Source organism: Podarcis melisellensis, assembly GCF_964234715.1.
Source record: "Podarcis melisellensis genome assembly, chromosome: Z".
In the NCBI taxonomy this organism is placed as follows: Eukaryota; Metazoa; Chordata; class Lepidosauria; order Squamata; family Lacertidae; genus Podarcis; species Podarcis melisellensis.
In genome coordinates this window covers 13,871,523-13,891,972 of record NC_138547.1, presented here as the reverse complement: position 1 = coordinate 13,891,972, position 20,450 = coordinate 13,871,523, and the positions used below count along the sequence as shown (strand labels likewise).

General features: G+C 45.1%; 1 protein-coding gene and 1 long non-coding RNA gene across 8 annotated transcripts in view; one reads left to right on the top strand and one right to left on the bottom strand.

Moving 5' to 3' along the window:
* Positions 1 to 739: 739 nt before the first annotated feature.
* LOC309361906 lies at positions 740 to 3,230 on the bottom strand. Its single transcript, XR_014164690.1, has 3 exons — positions 2,450 to 3,230; positions 993 to 1,119; positions 740 to 869 (listed from the first exon to the last, which is right to left on the bottom strand). It is a non-coding gene; the product is annotated as an uncharacterized lncRNA (long non-coding RNA).
* Positions 3,231 to 4,329: 1,099 nt separating this feature from the next.
* RAPGEF1 (Rap guanine nucleotide exchange factor 1) overlaps positions 4,330 to 20,450 on the top strand; it is a 109,608-nt gene continuing 93,487 nt past the window's right edge. For 3 of the 7 annotated variants that reach the window (XM_081897140.1, XM_081897141.1, XM_081897139.1), the window contains exon 1: positions 4,334 to 4,604. In XM_081897140.1, the coding sequence (XP_081753266.1) occupies positions 4,580 to 4,604 (25 nt within the window). In that variant the 5' untranslated portion in view covers positions 4,334 to 4,579. Of the gene's footprint in view, positions 4,605 to 20,450 lie in introns of all 7 variants that reach the window. The other 4 variants (XR_014164684.1, XM_081897142.1, XM_081897143.1 and 1 more) reach the window with 4 other exon arrangements.

The window sequence follows — 20,450 nt, the reverse complement described above, 5'->3', positions numbered from 1 at the left end:
ACTTCATTTTTGTTGAATTAATTAAATTAAATAGTTTTAGTTGGATTTTGAATAAATGCAATTAATTGGTTTTAATTTTATTGTGTTCTTATCTTCTGGAGAAGAAAAAGATAGAGAGTAAACATTACAAAAAATCTGTAGTGAAGTCCCTGCAGTTGGCTGGAACCTTGTATGCCTACTTCTAGAAACTCCTGGCAGCCAAACTGGTGCCAAACGCTTTCCCTTGGACCACATCACTGGTTGTATGGGCAGCCCATGACCTCCATGCACACTGCCAAGGCCTGCATCCTGGAGATGGCACTTTTGGTGCTGCTAATGCAGCAAAAACAGCACAGGAGGCAGCAGTTATGAATTACTGGTCTCTGCAGCCACAGCAGGCGCTGGGACTCTCCAGCAGTTTGACTGCAACCCCAGAAGTGCACTCCATTGTTTCTCGAGACAGATGGATGCCAACAATAACATTAGTTGTGCAAACAGCTGCTCTGAATCATGTTTTCTATAGAGCAGGGTAGGAGGCACTGGGGATGAACTTATGGAACTAAGGGGGTGGTGGCTTGAAAAAGTTTGGGAACCACTGCCCTAGGCAGAGACCTTATTTTATATTTATAAATAAATAAATACATACATACATACATCAGTCAACTGGAATGGTTTGTTGAAACATAAAAATTCTTTTTTAAAAATCATTTTTATTGATTTTCCAATTGAAAACATCCAATTAAATATCCAATCAATTAAAAAATAAAAAACTAAAATAAAAAAGATCAAACTATAGTCCAAATTGTATTTATTAATTTCTCGGGGCTCCCCACGGTCTGGATCTCTGGAGCTTATCTCCGCATCTTAGTCCTGCTTCTCCTTGTTGTTTCCTAAACATAAAAATTCTTCATTTGTTTTCAAAAACTACATATGCTGTTCTACAAAAACAGGGACTTCCTTAACATGGAGCTCTATAATATGGAAAAAGCTTACCTGAAAGGAAGATTACTCACCAGAACTGTCACCTCAGGAACAGAGGGGGCATGCCAGAACCTTTCCCACAATTATCTGCAAGCAATGGGGTTCTGTAGCAATCACGCAGGGGGTGTCCAGCAGGCAAGCTGGTGTGGTACAGGTTCCCTAAAAGGGTTAGAAAGTTTTGGAAAGTAATATTAAAAAAAAAATTATGCCAGATTTATGTAGCATAATTTCTTTCCCCACCACCACCACTAGAGGCCACCCACTCTCTCTGTCTGGCCAAAATAATTTCAAGGCTTTCCACTGGAACTGTCAAAGAGTGCACCAACCAGGGTCAGGATTACAATTGAACCAACAAGAAGCCATGCTTTTCAGGCAGTTGGTTATAGAGAAGGGCACAGTGCCCAGTGTGAGGGGAGAATGTGTCATTTATTCATTAATTAAACCTTTTCCTCCCAGTTACACTGGCATGATACCCTGTTTCCCATCATACATGGATACACAGTCTCACTTTTTTAGGGGCTGAGGGAGGGGGGGTAAACCTGCTTTTTGTTATTCCAAAGTCAAAATAAGATCCAATCTGGATAAGAACACAAGACTGTAAGAGCTGTTCAACAATGGAACAACCTTCGACAAGAGGTGGTGGACTCTCCTTTGGAGGTTTCAAGCAGAGGTTGGATGACCATCTGTCATGAATAATCTAGTTGAGATTCCTACATTGCAGGGGGTTGGACTAGATGACCCTCAGGGTCCCTTCCAACTCTACAGTTTTATGATTCTATAAGTCCCATATAGTTCAGCATCCTTTTCTCACACTAGCTAACCAGATGCCTCAATAGGAAGTGACCACATGCAGGATCTGAGCGCAAAGGTTTTCTCCCTACTTCCACCAACTGGTATTTCTGCATTTCTGCCCCTCTGACTGTGAAGGCAGACCATAGCCATTATGACTAGTAGACACTGATAGCCTTATCCTCTGTAATTTGTGGAATCCTCTTTGAAAGCCATCCTGTCACTGTTTCCTGTGGGAGTGAGTTCCACAGTCTGAATATGCACTGTGTGATAGAAATATGCTTGCATGTGAAAGGGAGCTCATAATTGCCAATGCGTTGTTATTCTGAAGTGAATGCAAGGCTGAGGGAAATGTAAAGGCTTTGCATTGAGATAAATAAACTAAAACCAACAAAGGAAGGCTACTACCCATCTCTTAATCTCTCCATACCAGGAGAAAAGCTTCACTTGAACAGAAATATTTAGAAGACCAGGAAACCTACCTCCAGTTTAGTCTCTAAATCAGGGCTAGGGCACCTATGGCCCTCCAGATGTTGCTGGATTACAATTACCATCATCCCTGACCACTTGCCAGGGTTTTTTTCTTCTTAAATATTTATTTTTATTTATTTAACCAAAAACATATAATTCAATTAACATATTATGGTAAAGAAATAAAAGAAAAACAATACAGTTGAATGAAAATGAAAATTAAACTCACACAATCCCTGGGATAGCTCAGTCAGTAGGGCATGAGGCTTTTAATCTCAGGGTTGCGAGTTTGAGTCCCAAACTCTAGTTTGGGCTAAAGATCCCTGCATTGCAGGGGAGGTTGAACTAAACGATCCTTGTGGTCCCTTACAACTCTATGACTTTGCTTTGCTGATATGGAGGGGGCAGTGAAAGATTGTTTTGTTCATAAATTGTTTATGTCCTCAAGATCTTGCAATATTTTCACCTGAAGCTGAAAAGTGACTAAGAATTCTAAGCAGCAGGAGTATTTCACATGAGGCATTTGAACTCTTGGCTATGTTGATGGGAGCTTGGAGCCCAACATCTGGAGAAGGCCGGGGTTCCCCAGTCCTGCTCAAAATGGCTACAGATTAATTTTCCTTTAGTTCTGATATGATGTTCAGACTCCTCTTAACCATTTACTACAGCTGGGGGGGGGCAGAAACCTTGGCCTTCTAGATGTTATCAAATGATGGCTCCCATTAGCCCTAGCAAGCACAGCCAGGGATGGGCAATTGTAGTTCAGCAACACCTGGAGGGGTAACAAAGCTTCACTACACCTGGTCCACAGGCAACCCAATTGCCCCTGCGTTGAGTTGGTTATGGTGAGAAGTCACCTTGAAACTTTATAACTGCTCCTTAGTAGACACATAGACTGAAGTCCTATCCATGCTTACTTTATTAGCATTACTTGCATTTATTTATATCCCATTTTTCCTCCAAAAAGTTCAAGGTGCTGTATGTGGTTCTCCCTGCTGCTCCCCCCCCCCCACACATTTAAACCTCACTCAGCCATGAAGCTCACTGGGTGACCTTGGACGTGTCACTGCCTCTCAGCCTAATCTACCTCACAGGGTTGTCATTAGGGTAAAATGGGGAGAGGGTGACTTATTTATGCCACCTTGAGCAACTTGGGAGTAAAATAAAACCTATTATTGACAATCCAATATATGCACTTCCCTGGGAGTAAGCTTCTGCTGGACTCAGTGGGGCTTAACACAGGATTTCCTTGGAGGGGTTTACTCCTGTGTAGGCAGTGTTTTGCCCTGAGGGACCCGTCTCTGACTAGACAGGACTTTGTTGTTGTTTGGTCCTGTCCGACTCTTTGTGACCCCATGGACGAGAGCAGGCCAGGCACTCCTGTCTTCCACTGCCTCCCGCAGTTTGGTCAGACTCATGCTGGTAGCTTCAAGAACACTGTCCAACCATCTTGTCCTCTGTCGTCCCCTTCTCCTTGTGCCCTCCATCTTTCCCAGCATCAGGGTCTTTTCCAAGGAGTCTTCTCTTCTCATGAGGTGGCCAAAGCATTGGAGCCTCAGCTTCAGGATCTGTCCTTCCAGTGAGCACTCAGGGCTGATTTCCTTAAGAATGGAGAGGTTTGATCTTCTTGCAGTCCATGGGACTCTCAAGAGTCTCCTCCAGCACCATAATTCAAAAGCATCAATTCTTCGGCGATCAGCCTTCTTTATGGTCCAGCTCTCACTTGCCTTTTTGCCCCACTGAATTCAACAGGGCTTCATCCCAAGCAAGGTCACAGCGCCCGCTTCCCCGGAGTAAGGCTTGCTGAATTCTGTGGGGCTCCCTTCCTAAGCAGAGGGCCTGGTTCATGACGGGGCGAGGCCTTCCCCCTGCCCCAATGAGTCCAGTGGGGAGGGGGGCTCCCTGCCTCCCAAGGCAGGCTGCCATCCAGCAGGGGAAGAGAAGGCGAGAGGCCTTTTCCTTCCCCATAGCCACCGCCACCGGCTCCACTGCCTTCTCCAGGGCGGGCAGCAGGGCGCGCTGTGCGGCCTCCTCTCCAGCCTCTCTCTCTCACACACACCGGGGCCCGGCCGAGGGAGGGGAAGCGAGACGAGGCGGCGGCGACCGAGGAGGAGGAGGACGAGGAGGCCGGGCTGAGCCGCTCGTCTTAGGCCCCGCTGCGGCGTCTTGAGGCGGAGCAGACTGGCTTCCTTCCCGCCCGGCTCGGGTGTTCCCTCGCGGCGGCAGCTTCGTCGTCGTCGTCGTCTTCCACCTCCGCCGCTTCCTCCAGCCGGGCTGGGCCTCTGAGCCCCGAGCTCCCGTCCCAAGCCCCCCTCTGCAGGCGGGCGGGATCGGAGCCCAGCCCCGGCGCGGCCGCGACATGTCCGGCAAGATCGAGAAAGCAGGTGGGTGGACGGCGGGAAGGCCGCTGAGAGAAAGGGGGCAGGGGGAGGCCGTCCGCCTTTCCTCAGTCGGCGGGGCGGTATTTTGGAGACGGGGGGGGGGGAGGGAGATTGTGTGGGGTGGGGGCGCACTAGAGACCACGGCTTTTCATTCACACGCCGTTTTGGTTCCTGATTTCTTTCATCAGCTGGGTTTATATGGGTCTGAGAGAGAGAGAATCACACAGACACACACGCCCCCCCTCGCCCATGCTCAGTGGAGGCAGCCCCCACCCGGAAGGGTCTGGCCGCCTTACAGAATATAGTAATCCTCCCGCGCCCACGGCAGAGATCCATTGAAGTTCGACTTTCCTCTTGTCCCCTTCTCCTTTTGTTTTTCTTAAAAACGTTTTCCTCTTGCCCCATAGAATAGCAGCCCCATCTCTCTTCATTTTCAAAAAAAGTCTTCTAAATGCCAGAGAGTAGTAGGCCCTTTCCTGCCCTATAGAAGAGCAGCTTTAAAAAAAATATATGTAAAGGGTAAGGCTGCAAATCATAAATAGCAAATATGAGAGATGCACACACACATACCCCCCAGTATAGGGAGCCCTATAGAAAAGGCGTCTTTCCTACCCCCTTTGGAGGAACACACCCCCTTTCCCCCTTTTTTATTATAAAAAAAATGCTGCTTCTAATACTGTGGAGTAATAAGGGTTCCTGTCTCTTGGCACTGTTGTCAGTCCAATAGGACACATACGTTTGGGGACTAACTCAAACCATAGGTCCTGGGATGCTCCCAATTTCCTCACATATAATGCTCTTTATTTTATGCATAGAATCAGAGCCATCTTCCCTAAGTTCAGTATCCCCCCGATATTTGCATACAGCCTTTTTTCCTCCTGTGGAATAATTCCTATTGCACCCTGTACAGCTATTTGTTTACTCTTTCAGTCCTGTAGGAGGGTGCTATAAAACAGGTTTACTTCTGCCCCATGGAATAGCGGCTCTACATTCATGTACCCCTGTTGTAAAAGACATTGAAGGCTTCTTGACCTATAGGGGGGACTTGCACCAAGCCCCACATACTACTGGGAGGGTTTCTCAAAACCAGTCTTAAAAGAATGAACTGGATTCCCCACCCCCCCAAAGGACACTCTTTATTTCTTAGGCCTGTGTGTCAGGTATGCTCCCTCCCTCAGAACTATATAAGCTTCTCAACTTCTTTCAGCACAGAATCATTCAGAGCAGAGTTCCTCCTTCCCCATATGGCAGCAGCAGCAGCACCTTTCCCCGAAACTTCATTCAGAACAGACTCTTTCATATAATCATAGAATTGTAGAGCTGGAAGAGACCCTGATGATCATCTAGTCCAACCCTCTGCAGTGCAGGAATATGCTTCTCTCCCATATGGCAATTGGACCTGCAGCCTTGGCATTATCAGCACCACGATGTAACCACTTTCATAGTGCAATACAGTAGATAATCTTGTTTCCTGACCTGAACAATCATCTCCAGCTTCATAAATCAGATTCTTCTTATTACTGTAGAATAGATGGTTTCCCCAATGCCACAGAGTATCTTGTTTTTCTTCCAACTCTATAAAAAAAACCAGCTCTCATGCTTCATAAAGCTCTGTAAAACAAACTTCATTCCACTTGCAGATTAACACTTTTCCCCCACCCTGACCTGGGCCTTTTAAATAAAATCTATAGTGTAAATTCATCCTAGTACAGTACTGGATAAAGAGTTTATTCTTCCAACTCCTTATTTATTTATTTATTTATTTATTTATTTATTTATTTATTTATTTATTGCATTTATATTGCAGCTTTTCTCCATGGAGCTCAAGGTGGTGTGCATGATTCTTCCCCTCATCATTTAATCCCCACAATAACCATACAAGGTAGAACAGGCTGAGAGGCAATGAGTGGCCCAAAGCCATCCTGTGAGCTTCATGCTGAGTAGGGATTTGAACCTGGGTCTCCCGGGTCTTAGTCCGACCCTTTAACTACTATAGCACATTGGCAACCCAGTGCCCTCCAAATAATTTTGGACTCCCATCAGCCCCAGCTTCGCTGAGTCCTATAAAGCAGACTTTGTGGGGGAGCTTTCTCAAGTAGTGTTCAAGGGGGTGGTATTAATTTCCACTGACCTACTGTATTTCACTATTAGGATTTGGTGGTGTTGGGCTGGGACTGTGGAGGTCTGGGTTTATAGCCACACACAGCTATGAAAAGTTGTATCTGTAGATGCTACTTCCCAAGGCGCTGGGTCGGTCTGAGTTGTAGTACAAAATATCTGGAGGATATCAGATTGAGGATGTGTGGTTTACACGAGTAACCTGTCAGAGACCTTTGGCTTTCTCCCTCATCCCTCCAAACAGGGTCCTTTGCAGGTAGCATGGAACAACAGAAGGAGACTTCTTGCATTCATGTATATGCTTATCCTCTATTGATTAGCCTCATGAAAGTGTTCTTTGGCATTTTCTTGATATTTGCAGAAGCCCCACAGACTTAGAATTTGCAGAGTTTCTGCTCCCGATTTGCGGTATGAAACTGGTGGTGACTGGGGGAACTGGTGGGTGTTTCCAGATGTGACTGATATTGGGGTGTAGGTGGGGAAATGCCTGTCCCAGCACCCATTGAAGGGGGGATGGGGTTTTCCTGCTGAATTGCATTGCCACCGAAGTTTGAACAGAGAGGTATGAGTTGAGGCCTCCTGTGAGGGGAAACTCCAAATGGCACTTGAAAGAAATTTTCTACTTGTTTATATATTTTTTTTGCTTTTTTGCATGCGTTGAGAGGGGTGCACTGGAAATTAGTTTCTCAAGTCTTTCATATTATTTCTGAAAACTAATACCCACTGTTCTGAAAGTTGTATTTTTGCACATTTATTAGCTAAAAACAAGGCTGTTAACGAGTGGCATAGCTTTGTGCATAATGACTGATTTTTAAATTCTAAATGTCCTGTTTAGTAGAAAGAGTGGAATATATTCTCTTAATATTCCTTCCTTCCTCTTCTTTGTTCTCCAGAATGCTGGATCTGGCTGGGATCTCCCTCTCCCTAGTCTTGAAAAGAGAAAGGTTAGGAAGACATTCCTCTGCTTGAAGCAGTGAACTGGGAAGCATTTAACTGGGATGCCTAGTGGCACTTCAGACTCCTAAAGGGTCTCCTCTGATTTTAAGCTGTATCTGTTTACAGCTGCTTTTCGGTGTACCAGAGGTGTTATATTTAAAGATTCAATTAGTGTTTTGCAAATCAAGCAGTGAATTTATTTGGTTTCATTATGTAGCATTTAATTAGCAGAGAGAAATCAATGTTGTATTGTGTTCTGTGCTGTAAGGACTCTCTGGATATCTTCCTTGGGGGAATGTACAGTAACAGTTGTGGTGTCATGCCACCACCCTTTCCCCACCAAACAGTCACTGTTCAGACCTGTCTGTCTCTACTTGCTTGAAAGGCATAGAGAGATTTCTGGGTCTGATGATTTTTAAATGCTTTTTGTCTTGACTTCTTAGCTCTGTGCAGCAACTGAATCTGTCTTCCTGTGATAAGGTTTTGGAGGGACCCCTTGGAAATAAAAAGTGACTTGGATTTCCTAGCAGCTGATTTCAAGTACTATGCACTGTGCAAATCGTGTCTCTTGTACCAAGTACGGTAACTGTCTAAAACAAGTGAGCATCCCATTGTGTCAGAGGTCAGATTGTTCCCCAGATACTGATTAATTGCTGAGTAATATCTTCTGAATGCTTGGAGCAGAATACTGTGACAGAGGGACACGGGTGGCACTGTGGTCTAAACCACTGAGCCTCTTGAGCTTGCAGATCATAAGGTCAGCAGTTCAAATCCACCCAACAGTGGTGAGCTCCCATTGCTTTGTCTCAGCCCCTGCCAGCCTAGCAGTTTGAAAGCATACCAGTGCGATTAGATAAATAGGTACCACTGTGGCGGGAAAGTAAATGGCCTTTCTGTGTGCTCTGGCACTCGTCATGGTGTTCTGTGTGCCAGAGCTGTTTAGTCATGCTGGGCAGTTGACCTGAAAAGCTGTCTGCAGATAAACACTGGCTCACTTGGCCTGAAAGTGGAGATGAGTGCCATACCCCATAATCAAATTTGACTGGACTTAACCATCCTTTAAGGGGTCCTTTACTTTTACTGTGTGTGTGTGTGTGTGTGTGTGTGTGTGTGTGTGTGTGTGTTGAATATAGCAACTGTATATAAAGCAACCTAGGGCAATACTTTTCAGGGGATCTCCCATTCCTTCGGTTAGGGGGCGAAGCAGTAGCCAGGATCAAATACAGCCCTTTGGGCTTCTGTCCAGTCCTTAGCTCTCTTCCCAGGCTGTCATTCCCTTCTCAGGCTTCCTCCATGCCCTCCTTGAGTACTTTTGCCTGGCTAGGATGTATCCTTAAACTGTGCCGTAGCTACCTGTTTGTCTGGGTAGAGGATGGAGACAAACATGGAAAGGGAGTATTGAAGACTCTGGCCTTTGTACAGCTTTGATGAAGCCCATTGTGCCATTGTCAGAATTACATCTGTTGCCCTCCTACTAGTGTCATCTTGCTCCCAAAAAGTTGCCTATGAAGCAATGTGGACTGAAAAGGATTCCCCAACCCAGGGGTAAAGGAAGGACACAGGGGTTTGCCTGATGCTGTTGGGAGGCAAGGATCCCAGGAGCACTGTGAACCTCTGGTGAAAGATTAACTGGCTGTCCCAGCAGGTTAATTGGAGAAACGAAATGTCATGTCAGCCTGCCATTACAGGACAGCTAGACCTGGCTGTTCTTTCTCTTCCTGGCTGCAAATAATAAGCCCAGGTACTATATCTTGAAAGGCAGCTAGCAACTTCTGCAAGCTTATTTGCAAAACTGCCTTCAAACCAGGGGCTTTGGAATCTTTTTCAAGAAGTTGGTATGGTAAAGGTAAAGGACTTCTGGACGGTTAAGTCCAGTCAGATTTGACTGTGGGTTGTGGCACTCATCTCCGCTTTCAGGCTGAGGGAGCCAGTGTTTGTCTGCGGCCAGCTTTCTGTGTCATGTGGCCAGCAGGACTAAACTGCTTCTGGTGAAACGGAACACCGTGATGGAAGTCAGAGCGCATGGAAACGCTGTTTACCTTCACGCCACAGTGGTACCTATTTATCTACTCACGCTGGTATGCTTTCGAATGCTAGGTTGGAAGGAGCTGGGACAGAGCAACAAGAGCTCACCCAATCACACAGATTCGAACTGCTGACCATACAATCAAGAAGTATTATCAAAAATCAAGGGCACATTCCAGCCAAGAAATAACACTCAGGTGTGAAGGAGGGCCAGTGAGGGGTGTGGCATCAGAGAGGGTGCATGGCTTGGGGAGTATTCCAAGGACCAGAAAGAGAGGCCAGAAGGCTGCATTTGGCTCCTGGGCTTGAGGTTCCTCACCTCGTTTGGAATTTGCAAGGCTCATTTCGCACCTGGCTATTAGCCACTTGCGACCAAGTGAAGATGACCAAGCGAAGGGCAGCAGGATGGTGTCTGACTTCATCATCTGAAGGTGCATGGTTGGGGATCCTTGGATCTTGACTGTGTTCACACACTAGCAACACATCCTGTAGAATTCTATGGGTTATGTTTTATCTGCACAATCCAAATGAATTTCAATAACCAAAAAGTCATATTGAAAAATACAACTTTTGAGCTGTCTGGCCCCAAAATGGCAACTAGGCATTTCATTTTGGTGACTGTAACCTTGATTTAAGAAGCCATTTGGTGCCTAGCTTATAATATTTGAATTTCTAACATTGCTCTGTTGAAAGTAACAGGTGGTTATGAGACTGATTCTATGCATGCTTATTTGAAAGCAAGCCTTTTTGAATTTGATAGGATGTGTACTCCCAAGCAGGCATACATAGGGTTGCAACATTTACATCATCTTAAGGTTAATTAATCCACAGTAATTGATCTTACGCAAGCTTGCTTTGTCTATAGGAGTATTTCGCAAACTTTTGATAGTTGAGGCATGCTTCTTCTAAATTAAAATGGGAGGTTCCCTCTGTTTCTTTTTCCAACAGGCTTATTTTTTAAAGCATTGAAGCAGCTTCCCCTCCTGTGTTTTTGTCAATAGGCAACCAGCTTCAAGGGTGGGTAATTCTGACGAGTGTGCGCACTGGGAGTGATTAAATGTCTCAGCTGCTTCTAATGTAGAGACTTCAGAAGGGCAGTAGCTCAGTGGTAGAGCGTCCCATATTCCATCCCCGGCATCGTCAGGTAGGGCTGGGAAAGACACTTATCCTGGAGACCCACTGCCAGTTAATGCAGGCAGTATGGTAGGGTTGACATATACAATATTGAAGAGCAAAAAAGAGGACACATGTGCCAATTTCCAAAGGATGTTCATATTTCAGCACCATATACTACTGTTTGAAGCAAACACACTCCCCAGAAATTTTTTTATTGGTTGTGGGAGTCCCATGGGATATTGCATTCAGAGGCTCTGGGCAAAATCTCATGTCTTAACCGCACAGTGTTGTAGTGAGGGAGCTTAGGCTAACATCATTTTGAGCTTTTCAGACTGAGCCCAATTTAGATTTTTACAACATAATGTGTCAGACAATACTAGCCTAAGTGCATACTGCCCCTCCCTTTAAAAAGGGAATGATTTTCAGAGCAAACTGATACTTTCTTTCCCTTTCCAAAGAGACATTAATGAAATCTCCTATCATGAAAAGATTGGGGGGGGGGGAGCAGACTTAAGCATAATATGTCTTCCTAAAGATAAACAAAGCTTTCTTGATTGGCCAAGAACATCCCTTCTCTCTCCCCCTCCCCCCACCCCCGCGCTTCTGTAGAAATTTAGAGAAGTGGCAATTTGGGAACAAATCCTGATGGCCCCAAACAGAAAGAAAAAAACTGATTCTCTCCCCACCCCTATAATAGTAAATAACCCTCTTCCCCCACCCTAAAGAAAAATGATGTTTCCTCTCCCACCTGTCCGCACTCCCAACTCTCCCACACTTAGCCATCTACTTAAGTTCCAGAAGGGCCATTGCATCCTCACAGCCTTTGGTGGGCCAGGTGGGGAGGCAACAAGCTCCACACCCAGCACACCAGGTCCATCTTGGGACCTTCCTCATTCCCATCACTATAACTAATTGTAGGAAGAGAAAACACAGAGGCAGACATTTTCCAAAGATTTAAAAATCTGCCTGGACAGTAATTTCACCCCTGAAAAAGAGGACATGTCTGGCAAAAACTGGACGTATAGCAACCCTACAATATGGAGGAATCTGACTCATACATAGGAAGTTACCTTTTACGAGGTTGATGAGGTAAATCATTTGGAGATGCAGAAAGTGGCCTCATTATTAAGATTTTCCCATAATCTGGTGAATTACAACTGCAGAAGATACAAATCAAATAAGTAAAATAATTATAGGTCCTTACCACCCACAAAGGAGAGTGGTCCCTGCCAGCTCTCACCTGGGATTTTTCCTTACTCCTCCCAATCTCTCACCCTGGGAGACCAAAATTTTCAGGGGTCTCTCTCCATCAACCACAGCTAATGATGGCCACTTGACTTTCAGTTTCACCAATTCTTTCGTGGCAGAGGGGGGGAAAGATTAAAGATTTTCAAATACAGGAGTTCCTATAATTCATTTTAATATTTCTTGTCCACCATAAATCAAGCCTTCTAGTTTGCTTTAGATACTTTAAGAATTAGTTCCCTCTCTGTTTTCTCAACAACAGAAAGTGGTACTCAAAGATTTTCAAATTTTAGATTTTCCCCAGCAGATTTTTTTTGGGGGGGGTGTCTTGTGACAGTTTCTGCATCCCAAAGATGTTTTAAAAAGAGAGGATGTGATTCTTATTTACCTATAAGGTGACTGTGTGGCATTTTGGCATGATGGTGTTACTCCATAGTTTGCCAGCTCATCCTATCTTCTGTCCAAAATGCAAGCATAGACAGCAGGAAAACGGCTTTGATCCAAGTGTCTTGAGGTTGACTCCCAGATCACCATGATCTCCAGAGTGATCTGTCGGAATTTTTTCAATCACCACATACCGTAGATTCCGGCGTATAAGACAACTTTTTAACCCCGGAAAAGAGGTTAAAAAGTTTGGGGTCATCTTATATGCCGGGTATGGGTGGCACGGCTTGGAGCCTGCCTCCCCCCCCCCCCCCCGCGCTGCTCCGAAACAGCAGCAGCGGGCGGTGGGCTCCACTCTGTGCCGGGAGAAAGTCGCCTGGCGGGGAGTCCCCCCCAGTACTTCGGAGGCAGCAGATGGGGCGGTGGGCTCTGCTCCACACCTGGCGGCTTTCTCCCGGTGCAGAGCTGCCTGGCGTATTAGGCGACTGGGCTTCTAAGATGAACCCCCAAATTGCAACTACCAATTTGGGGGGTTGTCTAATACTCCCAGTCGCCTAATATGCCGGAATCTACTGTAATTATCTTCTGTCAGTTGCAGCGAGCAGATCCACAGCTAAATCGCCATTCCTCTCTCCCAGAAGTGGCCCCAGAGATGCTCAAGGGATTGGAGTCTGTGAATTCTGATGCCAATTTACCCTTATCTGCACCTCCTAGGTTGATGTGTGGATCAGAATAACAAATTATTCCTTCCAATTTTGTAGTTATCTGAATTTTGAGATTCTTATTGACTTTTAAAAGTTGTTTAAAATGCATATTTTATAATGAAATATTTAAGAAATAAGTACACTGAGATAAAATACATGCTTGGGTATAAATTTCATTTTTCCAAAATAACATTTTAATGTAGACATGAGATGGAGGCAATTTATGAATGGAAATCGAAATGGACAAGAAATCTGTATACTTGGCACTCAATCCTGGAAATAACTGGCAGGCTTGCACTAACACTGTGATCAGCTGATTTCTGCTTTCAGGCTGGTGCAAATGTATCTTACTGCTCACCGCATGGCAACAAGCTGTATGTATGAAATGTACACCATGGGTGCAGTGCATAGCTTTTACATCCGGTAAACATTGAGTGCTGATGTGTGGTGAGGGAGAGCCAGCTTGGACATCAGAAGAGTCTGGCTCCTGGATCAGGCCAAAGGCTTGTCTAGTCCAGCATCCTGTTCTCACAGTGGCCAACAAGAGGCCCATGATAGGAAGCCTAAAAACAGGACCTGAATGTAATACAGCAACTGCTGTTCAGGGGCAGATTGCCTCTGATAGTGGAGGCAATTGAAAATAGTGTTGAAAATACTGTGGTTATAATCTAAAAAACAGTATTGCTAAAATAAACAAAGTAGCCAACCGACTCATTAAGGGCCTGTTCGGGTGTAAGAAGGGAATGTGTGTTTTGTGTTATTGGGATGGGGAGGGAGACAGCTGGAGTCTAATGGAATGCAAGGCAGCTGGCTTGTGACTTAACCAAAAAGCTGAATTTGGAAAGAATTTCTAAATTTATTTTCTGGGTGTGGACAGTTCCTTTGGGCTCACCATCAAAGAGAAGAGGGGCTCAAAATCTGGCTAAAAATATCTGTTGGTGCAACCCGGCTGCCCTTTTTGGCAAGAGATTTTTCTCCCCCATGTATCCTGAACCCATAATTTGCTTTTTCCAATGTAGTTGTTGCTGCCAGACTCTTTCGATGGCAGAAAGGCAACGGTTAGTTCTTCATGTGGGATTTGGTCCTACACGAGGCAGTGATGGCCACCATCTTGGAGGCCTTTAAAAGAGGAATAGGCATATTCATGGAGAAAAAGGCTATTGCCTCTACTGTTGGAGGCAGTGTACCTCAGAGCATGGGTTGCCGAGAATCACATGTGCTAAAAGTGCTAATGTACTCAGGTCCTGCTTGTGGCTTTCCCTTGGAGGCAGGAGTGGGGAACCTATAAACTTCCAAATCTTGCTGAACTACAATTCCCATCACACCTAACAAACACGGCCAGTGGCTAGAGATGAAGGGAGTTTCAGCAACATCCGGAAGGCCAGATGTTCTCCACACCTTCTCTAGGGCATTTGGTTGACCACTTTTAGAACAGAACGCTGGACTAGATGGGCCATCAGGACTTTCCTTGCATCATTATGTGAGTGTGCTGCTGATTTCCTTAAGATATCTACTCTGCTTTGCAGTTCTTTGAACCATAGAGTGGGAAAGGGGATCATACAATGCACCAGATATTGTGGACACCCAACTCCTGTCAGTCCCTGCCAGCATAGCTAGTAGCCAGAGATGATGAGGGTTATGGCCCAGCAAAATCTGGATGGTCACAGATTGGCCAACAATAGTCACATTGTTTTGTTTTGGTCATATGTCACCAATTTGAACAACATTTGGCAATAGACCAATTTACACTCTTTCTGGGGACAGGTAGCTCACGCTAACTAAAAGACTCATCTAGGTACTTAAGCTGCATTCAGTCTGGCGGAGAACAAACTCCCTAGCAGTGCTCAGACAAAAACTTGACACTCCACCCCAAAATTTGGAAACTACCTCAGTTCTTTTGAACCAATTTCTGAGATTTTCAGAGTTTCCCACTGCCACCAATGTGGGTCAGTAGCTCTGGGAAAAGTGCCATTCCCAGCTCTCCTTGCATTTGGCATGCACAGCACTGGCTTGACTGTTCTTGGCCATCCCACAATCATTCTGCGGGCCATCTGGGTGGAGCTTGTGAGATACCAGTGGACTGCTGCCTCCACCTTTAGCTTCTCTGGAGTAGACACCTCTTTGGTCTGATCAAGCAAGGCAGTTCTGTTCACTCTGAACCAGAATGCACAATCTGAGGACTGCATGCAGCCCTCAATACCGTTTTTTGGGTGGCCCTCAGCAACATTTGACACCCCCCTCCAACCTAATGCTGCCTTCCTAAAGCTGGGTGAGCAAGGCACTGTGCTTTGTGAAGGAGGTAGGAGGACTCCCGGTCCCTGCGATAGCCTTGTGCCTCCTTCCCAAAGCTCGACACCTTGTATAGCTGCCTTTGGGAAGGCAGCATGAGAACAGGGTGGGGCATCAGATTTTGGACTCACTCCCTAGCCCCTGTGCACGCAACTAGGCAGTGTGTGGCCCACAGGTTCCGTGTTGAAGTACTATTGCAGCTGACTTGGTATGAAAAGTTGGACTGCCCTGAATCTGAATGATCTTCACTTACAAAGGGTTGTAGCAGGGCATTGCCTGCAGGTTATGACTTTTTCAGAAATATGCCGGTCATTAAAGAATTGCAACTGTGTGGGCAGCATAATTGTGAACTAATTTCATTCATTAATTACTCTGCAACTATCTTCAGCCCTGGTTCCTTTATTTATCCATTCATATTCTGTGTTTCCAGAAAACCATTCAAAGCTGATGACAATTGAAATCCGTAGAAAAGGACACACCCCAAACAATCCATTGTGTACAATGGTCATGAACAACTGATTGCATTGAAAGGTCTCAGGAGTTTCTTTAGTGCCTTCCATGGGTTGTTTCGTCTTTGCAAATCTCTTATAGTTTTCTGAAGTGTGTTTTCTAATCCAGTGAACCTCTGTACATGTCTGTGGTCTGAATGGCATTAAAATAGCCTGAGGAATGTACTCTGTATTTAGAAACCAGTTCTGTTTTTTTTCAAAAAAAAAATGCCAACTGTCATGCAGAGAAAAGCTCAAGGGGAAATCAATAGTTTAGATAGGATGTGCCCACTAGGTTCAGGCTCATAAGCCTCTGCCTAGCTCACTGCTTTCCAAGCTTCTGAAAAGAGAAGATTGATTTAAAAATAATGATATTTGGAGACAATTTTCATTCTTATCCTTAAAAAAAAGCTTACTTTTAGAGCAAGGTGTGAGGAAATTGTGGCCCTCCAGGTATTGCTGGACTCCAGCTACCATCAGCCTTGCTCATGTTGGCCAGTGGTCTGCAATAATGGATGTTGTTTGTCTTCTTATTGTTTTGCTCTCTCTGTCTTGGGAGACAATGGAAGAGTGTGCCTTTGGGAGTAAAGTCAAACTGTTGGAGAGTTACAGCTCTTTCTGTGACTGTAGAGATTGATACAGGAGAGGCATATTTTGTTGCAGGTGTGGCAGATGAAGGCATCTGGTTTTGGTGCACCATAGTGGGTTTTTTTCCTGTGCTCTTCCTAGTCATTTCTCCTTTGGTCACTGCTGTGGATACATGACCTGACTGTCTGTCTCCCAGCACTGTAATCGTCTGCAGGGAATTCCCATATGGCAGGGTTAATGTTGCCAGCCTTCATACAACGTTTGTGGACATCTTTGTAATGCAGAATTGGTCTGCCAACAGGCCTAGTGCTTGAAGCATGCTCCCTGGAGAGCACATCCTTGGGGATCCTGTGATCTTTCATTCTGTGTACATGACCAAGTCAGCCTAGACCTCACTGAGACAGAAGTGTGAACATGCTAGGAATGTGGGCTCGGGAGAGCACATCTTTGTTTGAGACATGCCATGTGATGCATTGAGGCATCACTCCTGGCAAGTTGCCCACGACTCACTTCCATAGAACAGTGTGCTCAACATGCAAGGCTGGTACACCTTCATCTTAGTATTGGTTGTTAGCATCACATTCTCCCATACCCTTTTGGGGAGGCAAATCATTGCCTTGCCAATATGCTTGTCCATCTCAGCATCGGTGGAAAGGTTGCTGGTTATGGTGGAACCCAAGTTGACAACATTTTCCACCATCTCAAGAATGTTTTCACTAATCGGATGCATGGAGTGCTGGTGATGTCCTGACCCAGGATGTTGGTCTTTATTGAAAGGAAGCTGCCTTAGAGCACTATGACTCATGCAGAGATAAATCAGGCAACCTCCTCTGGAGATGGGCCATGAGGAATGTAGTGTAGGAATTGCCTTCTTAGGTTATAATCCTTTTCTAGCCTTCTACCTCAAGTTGTAGGTGTTGTTGTTCATTCTGCACTTGGGGTCAATGTTTATTTCCAGAATCTCAGAGAGAAATGGGAAACATGTGAAATCATATTTGGAATTTGCTGTCCATAAAGGAGAGTGCTGGATCTGTTATTTATTAAATTTTTACCCCACTCTTTCTTCCCAAAGAGCCCATGCATTGTGTGTGCACTTGGAAGCTTTGCAGCCTTCCCTCCCCTAAGAACCAGTAGAAGCCAGTGGCTCTGTCGCACAACACATGCAAGCCATCTACAAGTAAATGAACTACTTAGTCTGTGCCTTTTCTTATTCCCAGGTAGAACAGGTAATGTTTTCTTGGTTGAACTCCTTGCTGCTTTATTAAATGCTACTTTACTGTGTCCTAAACAATGTCAGCCATTCAGGATATATTCAGGTGCTCATTTAGATCAGGAGTGGGCACCCTACAGCCCATGGGGAAGCTGATCCCTGCAGAAAGTAACTTTGTCAGCCCTGAATTTGGAGGTTTGCTGAACATGAGGCCAGTAAAGCTCCTTATGCTGCAGTTCTGAAGTGTCTGATAACCAACCAGCTGTTAAGTGCTTTGGGAAGCACTGCACAAGGTACTTTTGACCAAGGTGGGTGTGGGTGGGACAAGCCATCTATCAAATCACCTGGCATCATAATGATATCAGGTGATTGACAGGTGAATTGTCCCCTTCCCCTGTAAACATTGATGGTGGGGGGCGGGTTCGTGGGGGGCAGGAGCCTAGGCAGGAAAAACAGTCTGGAGGGAGGGAACCTGAATCAGATGGGATGATGGAAGCAGCAAAAGCTCAGTTTGGACCTCTCTCAAAGAGCAACCTATTCCTCCAGTAACAGGAAGAGGGGAGTGAGAGAGAAAAGGAGTAGCTGAAAAAGAAAAGGGGGTGGCATGCAGTCTGAGGGCATGCAGATCTCAACAGAAAAGGGTTCCTCATCCTGACTAGACTTCTTTTTTATCTTGAAATACTGCTTTCTTCTTCACTAGCTTTCTCTTTCTTCTCATCTTCCCTTTAGACTTGCTCACTTTCTGTCTCCACCTCCTCTTCTCCTTCTGTTTCCTCTTCCTTGATGAGTTGCAACTCAGTGTGCCAGTGGGACGCCATGGAATGCATTGAGGCGATGCGGAGGTTCTCATTGTGGCGTTCGACCTGTGATGGCACACTGACACATGCCCTGGATCAGATGGTGAGGCCTGCATGTGTGAACATGAGACAAGGGCTTGCCCCAGGACATCCAGTGAGCTTTTGTGGATGAGTAGGGAACCTGAACCGTGTCCAAGCTCAGTAAAATATCAGTGTGTTGTGCCTTTAAAAGTGTTGTGAAAGGATTGTTTTCTCCCAATTTACTTAGTTTATGGTCTTTCATTTCTAGACTACCTTTAATCTATATAAATCATATAAAATTCAACAGCACATAACTGCAACTGAAAAGAAAATCGAATGATAGTGTCTTGCATACTTCTTTAAAAACTGGCATTCATACAGCCTTTTCTTCCTACTTATCATCTCAAAAGACTGTATAGAAAAATATGCCTTCACATGGCAGTGAAAGATTAATATGAAGTGGAGCAGTCTTATTTCAAGTGGTGGAAGTTCCACAATTGGGGTGCTGCTACAGTGAAGGCCCTGCCCCTACATAGTGAACTGTTCTTGGGAGTGCCAAGAACAGGGCCACCCCCTACAGATATCAAGGCATGAGTTGGTCCTGAGCCATTCAGAGCTTTATACACCAGCTGTTGGCACCTTAAACTGGTGATAGTCCACACAGCCATAAACCTGCCTATGTCTTAAGATGGAGGTTTTGCTCAGTGGAACTGTAGCCAATAAGACGCACAGCAGGTGGAGCATAGGAAACAGGGCCTTTTCTGTAGTGGTGCCTAAAACATGAGAATCCCTTTCAGGATAGATCCATCCAGTTCTGTCTTTTTGCTCACAGTTTGACGGGCTAGGCAAGGCTCATTTCTTCCAGCAGGCTTGCTTTCTGATCTTTTGAAGTCACTTTCCTGGTTGCTACCTCTGCAATTTTGTTTTTGTGCATTTTCAACTTTTTATAAATGCTTGGCAAATAAGAACAGTTTGTTGGATCAGGGCAGTGGCCCATCTAGTCCAGCTTCCTGTTCTCACCAGCTAGATGCCTTTTATCTCTCCTGAATCTTCTTGTATTCAGCTTCATTGGATGGCCCTCGAGTCCTACTATTATAAGAGAGGGATGAAATCTTTTCTGTATCCCTTTTCTCATTCCTCATAACACGCCTTTCTAAACTCAAAAGCCCCAGATGTCATGGCCATTTCTTGTGGAGTTTGTTAGTTGCTTGGAAACTTGACACTGATATGCAGGGGTTCAAATGCCTTGAAATGCTGAAATAAATAGGAAGCCATTTTGCCTCCTGCCCTCCACTCTCCCCCAGCTTTCATAATTTATTTCCCAAGAGATATTTTTATTTTATTGGGGATTGGGCAGGCAAGGGCCCAAGCAGTTTGTCTTACAGATGACAACTGTGTTGAAAATATATGACCAGCTGTGGCTGCATTTGAATATTCTTATCTTCCCTTGATTTGCATATTCATATCTTCATTTAATTTGTGCTACTGCTTTGATAAGCTGTGCAGGTTGGCATTAAGAAGTGGAACATAGGCACTTCCAGACATGTTTTGGATTGGCTATTCTCAGCTGTGAAGGAGCTTTGGCAGGGTTGATGTGTTCAAGACCACAAGGGACGCCCCACCCTTGGTCCCAAAGCACATCTAGTGTCTATTGTGCCTTACAGTTCTTATTGCTCCTCCTGCCTTAGATCATAGGGGTTGATACAGCTCTAGCACCTGTCTTTCCTGGTACAAAATGCCACTGGACCAGGGATTATCAGAATTGTTGCTCATGATCCTAGCAGGTGGAGACATTGTGAGTGTGACCTTTTGTTTTCAGAGTACTGTACTGTCATGGGGAATAGAGGGTTCAGTCTGGGTAGACCTTTCCTCTTCTAAGAAAGAGCTTTTAGCTGCTACCCATATGGTCCCCTTCCTAAGATAAGGAT